Below are 5,512 nucleotides of genomic sequence, written 5' to 3'. Positions count from 1 at the left end.
TTGACTTTTCTGTCATGTGACAGCTCCTCTACATTTAAATTCACTTTTTGGCCTTGTTCCAGAAAAGGAGGAGACAACTCCTGTCTTTCTGTTGCACTTCATTGCTCATGGCCATAAACATTAATGACTCAGGCTTGTGCGATAATGAAATTCCACCTTCGTCACAAAGCGCAGGCGTGACCGACCCACCAATGTCCCGGTGACTGTTTGTGGCACTTTTGAGGTTAACTCATGTTGACACCCATGGAGGTGTATGTATGAGTTGCTCCACAGTTGAAGCTAAAGGAGCAGAACTCTAACAGATGCACTATTTATTAAATTAGTCAAAGGATGTTTTTGGATTAAAAAAAACTGCCGGTATGAAAAAAAAAGCATAATGTATCGAACAAATTGGTGATTATACATTGGCCTACTTTCTATGGAAAGGTATTGCCTCTATTATTTTCAATCTACTTACTAATGCATAGGACTCGCCACAAAACACACGGTGCTGCTCATTCAAATGTCTCATGAATACCTTTTTATATGCAGAGAATAAATATTCGAGGACACACATTATTTTCAACATGCCTCTCTGATATATGGTAATGACTAAGACGGCAAGACTTACACTTACGGAGAAAAAAAAAGCCTTGGCTTGGTCGATCACAGCTCACCTGTAACGCAGATATTTGAGACATTATGTATTTCATATGCTGAAGTTCACCATGAAATACTCACACATTGTATCTACAGTATACAGTTAAAAAACACAATCACATGTATTCTATCTTTTTTATTATTCATCATCCTATATACGTAACTCATTAATGTTATTGGAAAGATTCATTGCAGTTTTAAGTCAGATAAAAAACGTTTTTTATTCTTATAGATGTTGCAAGATTCACAACATGTATTACCCAAGACATGAGAGATAGAGAAATGGCAGATTTGAAATATACAACATTTTGATGATGAAATCTCAACAACACACTGCTTCAATGAAATAACTAAATACATTCTCCTGCTGGGTGTGATGAATTGTTTATGGTATTGTTGAAGAGCTTGTCAGATTACAACCCAAATCTCCAGTTAAATCTTTCTGTTTTGATCTCTTGTAATGAGTCTAGATCGACCTACTGTTTCATGGGAACTGTAATTGGGATCATGACAATAATTTAATCACATCATGTGTTCCTTTCCTTTTATTGTCAACGCTATTGCTCTAAACTCTGATTTATGGCACTGATATGCGGGTTAGCATTATATTGAAACATAAATATCTACTGTTGTGTTTCACTTTTAATGTTATGGGCACAGACAGCTTGTGCTATAAAGGTTTTAAATTGGCCTTGTCATCTTCATATTTACCCTGTTATCTAAATCACACAGAAATGTCAAGAATCGTTCTGAATTGATGGAAACATTTTTGCGTAAACACAGCTGCAGTACACACATATGGCCAGTAGGGGTAGTGTGTGATTGTATAACAACTTTGGAGGCATGGGTGTTTATTCCTCTGCTGCAATGAAAACCATATTATAACCATGATGCAGAACATGGGAGACTTTGACATTAGAGTGATGTGGATTTATCAAGTTTGTCTCTGAAGTAAAGGAGGAATGGTTGCAACAATTTTCCAGTGATGGTTTCTGATATATTCCAATAAATGGGAAGGAAACAAGGTATTAAAACATTGAAGTATCTAGTACACTGTGCTATCGCTGACTATTTGCTCTACAGGTGCCTTTTTCCTTTGACTTGTGCAGCGTAGTGGAGCTGCCCGCTGCCGATGGTGCTGAAAGTTTCTGCTCTGTGCCTCTGACAGACGTAACCAAACAATTAAGAGATATTTCCGTTTTTATTGCAGTCACGAGAAATATCCTTTAATTGTAAGATTATGCCTATCTAGAAACTCCGTCTCTGGCACGACTTCTTCCTCTTCTTCACAGCTCTGCACACGCCTGGTATTGTTCAGATATTTTGAGGAGTGTCTCGTATACCCAACAAGGATGACTGGAACCCTGCAATATGATTCCCCAAACAAAAACAAAAAGCTGTCCTTAAAATGAACCCCCAATGCCAGAATCCGGTGTGAAAACAAAGAGGGCGTACATTTTGCTGAAGCAACAGTCAATGAATCGAATAAGTCATGCAGCTGTTACAAAACATTTAGCTATTGTGTGTGCTTCTCTTCAAAATGCTCCTCCGGTAACTCAGTCCAGCTGTTCCCGGTTCAGTCAGGCGGTGTGGCTTCTGTCACGTCTGTCCCTCATCCATCAGCCCTCGCCGAGGAGCACCGTGTGTAAATCCTTTCCTCTGCCACATCAGCTGCGCTCCGTCGCCACTGAAGTAAACGCTGAAATGTGTCTCTGCCGCGCTGCGCCCTCACATCCTTCTTGAAAAAAACGTCAACTTCTCCAAAGTAAACTGTTTACACCGCCGTCGACTTCCCATCTCTCCAGTCTATATGTTTGCGTTTGCGTTTGAGCTTTTGTCACGCACTTGTTTGTCTATTTCTGCAAAGCATACATAGGCTGATTGACTTTTTTTTTATAACATCAAGTCATGAGTTGAGATATCGGCTCTCCGTGCGTCTTTCTCCGGCTAGTCCAAATCATTTCTACCCGGCTTGTCGGGACAGCAGCGGAGTCGTGAAGTCTCTGCAGTCACGTGATCGAGATAGGACTGAAGAGTGAGTGTGTGCAGGTTTTTTTTCTCTCGGAGTGTGTATGCGAGCCTCTTTCCGTGTGTGGTTAGAGGGGTGTCCCTCCTCCGCATTTGTTGCTGCTTGTCATGCTTTAGACGCCGAAACGCAGGGAGAGAGGCGAGAGTGAGAGAGGTAACGCCGGTCTCTCTCACCGGGCTACCTGTTTTTTTTTCAGTCTTACCTCGCGTCCCCGTTGGTTCTCCCTCGTCTTTTGGAGCCTTGCTTCCTGCAGTCGGGTTGTTTTTGTTGGTCAAAAAAAAGAGAGACAAACTGATCATTCCTGTAGGGGTTCATGCGGGTCTGATCTGCCAGTAGGAGGACCGCAGTTCTGTTTTGAGCTGGGTTTTGAACATCTTTTTTTCCCTTTTTTCTTTGGGTGCTCCATTTGGACAGTATAGGACAGCCGAGCAGAGCTTGGATGATCCGCTTCGCTGAAATCCCGAGATGGAGTTGCTGCTGATCTGCCTTTCCCTGTGGATATTCCAATGCAATTCGGCCGGAGCGGACTCCATCATACATATCGGTAAGCGTCAGGAAAAAACATGCTGTTTGGGTTTGACAGGTGTAAAGGCAAAGCGTGCGGGGATAAAGCTCAGCCAGCGCATACTGCGTTGATCAAAGGATTTTGGTGAGAGGGCGGGATAAATAGTCTATTCAGCTTGCATCCTGTGTTTAAGTAACACTTTGACTCTCAAGCGAGTTGAAAAGTTGGCGTTTTTTAGATGGCCATGCCTCTGACCTTTTACCTTGGCTATTTTTTACATTTTCTTTAATCTAAGTTATTTATTTATCAGCCTTTTTCTGCATATATTTGTTTCACTTATCTACCGCAAATCAATGCATGCAGGCTTAAGATCGTATCCTCACTCTTATCGGCCTGTAAATTGAAATTCAGTTTTTTTAAAAACGGACTACAGCAAGAGGGCCTATAAGCTTTGAGGAAATCAATGTCCAATAGCCAAATGGTTGAGTCTTTTTTAGACCAAGCTACCTCTTGTCTGTATCTGAGAAGCCTCAACTTTCACCGGAACGTGACTGCAATGTCAATTACAAGACCGAGCGAATGTCAGTGGAGTTTCGTTTTAGAAATGCAAAACGCATAGAGCCTCTTTGTTCTCAACTTCAAACCAGAGCTGCCTTTTCCAGAGATGGGGGATGCTTTAATCTCATCATGATGTTGAAATAATTCTGACCTCTGTATCCATACACATCGCATTGCATTACAGTTTCAAAATGCATATGATCTCTTCTCTACCACACACACACACACACACACACACACACACACACACACACACACACACACACACACACACACACACACACACACACACAGTGTAAATTATATTTGTGTCCCCTTTTCACTTTTGTGTCCACTTATAATGACTGGCGTTGTAGTCAAAGATACAAATGTCAATGTCACTGTGAGCACATTTTGTCGCGGTGCTCCTCCGCTGCTGCTGCTGCTGCTGCTGATGTTCACAGTTTACTGCAACAGTCTGGCAAGCAGCAGGTGCTCAGTCACTGGCTTAATACAGAGGTGGGACTCCATCCAGATAATATTGGCAGATGCCCCACATATCGTTCGGGTACCCCAATTATGCTTCTCATTTCCTGAAACCTTTTTCCCTGATATATATGCATCTCCCAATAGCAGCTGATGCCATAAACAGAGGAAAAAAGACGGGAGGGAGGGAGACAGTTGAGTTTCAGTGGGCCGCCCACACTAGGCCTATAATGCTTATTGGGTAAAGTGCCATCGATCTAGTAGACATGACAGGCATTCTTTTCAAAATCTTTCTGCATCAAATAATGAGAGTCTGTGTGATGTGGCCGTGTTGCTCTCCATGGTGCTGAAATCATGTACTGGCTCACTGAGATAAATCCACTAACTATAATGAAATCAGGCATCATGTTTACATGTGTTTGTCCACCAACAGATTATACATTATTTTTAGCTGGGAAGGTCCATAAATCAACTGCTTTCACCTTCAACTTTACCGTGCAATCTAACTTCATCTCCTCGAGATTACTCTCCAAATAACATGGGATTATTTTATTCCACAGGTGCCATATTCGAGGAAAACTCTGCGAGAGATGAGGAGATTTTCCAACTTGCCATCTCAGACCTGAGTCTGAACGATGACATTCTGCAGAGCGAGAAAATCACCCACTCTGTGAAACTTATCGAGCCAAACAACCCCTTTGAGGCCGTGCAGGAAGGTAAGCGCGATTCCCCCACGGATCATTTCTGCTATGAATTGCCCTTGCTATTTGATTTGATTGCTTAGGGGCTGCAGGGCACGTTAGGAAGGCGGTCTCTCGTCACTTCTAGTTACGATCAGGAAAGAATTCCCTTGTATCAAAGTCTTGACTGCCTTGATCTTGCAGGTTTTGTTTTTAAAGCCATGAGTTTATGTTTTTCATTACGCGTGTTTATCAGGCATTGTGTTCCCTTGGGAAGCAGTCATGGATGAAAAAACGTGTGTGTGTGTGTGTGTGTGTGGCCATCTGCAAAGTGCTGTGCCACTATACTAACGCAAGGTGTCTTCTGTGGTCGAAAGCTAGGTGGAAGCATTGAGTTAGAGCACAGCAGCTTAGAATAATATGTTGTGTGAAATGAAAATCATTTGAAGTTGATCAAATGTCATTCCAACACCAATAATCCACTTGAGTAATCACACAAGACAAAACGAATATTTCTAGCTTTTATATCCCTTTGAAGGTTGAGTCTGCAATCCCGTCCATGCACATTTATCACCCCTTCAGCTGTTTATACTCAAAATGTTTGTCTGCATCATTTGGATTCCCCGTAAGCAGCCA

The 5,512-nt window shown here is 42.1% G+C and overlaps 1 protein-coding gene across 1 annotated transcript; it reads left to right on the top strand.

Moving 5' to 3' along the window:
- Positions 1–2,694: 2,694 nt before the first annotated feature.
- On the top strand, positions 2,695–4,912 carry LOC104961898 (glutamate receptor ionotropic, delta-1-like; the record flags this gene model as incomplete). The annotated part of the gene is made up of 2 exons (XM_010790260.1): positions 2,695–3,212; positions 4,757–4,912. Coding segments are annotated over exons 1-2 (235 nt in total), but the record flags the coding sequence as incomplete, so codon positions are not given.
- Positions 4,913–5,512: the final 600 nt, after the last annotated feature.

Source organism: Notothenia coriiceps, unplaced genomic scaffold (assembly GCF_000735185.1).
Source record: "Notothenia coriiceps isolate Sejong01 unplaced genomic scaffold, NC01 NC01_scaffold00033948, whole genome shotgun sequence".
NCBI lineage: Eukaryota > Metazoa > Chordata > Actinopteri > Perciformes > Nototheniidae > Notothenia > Notothenia coriiceps.
The sequence above is the reverse complement of the archived record's forward strand: the minus strand, read 5'-3'. Positions and strand labels throughout refer to the sequence as shown.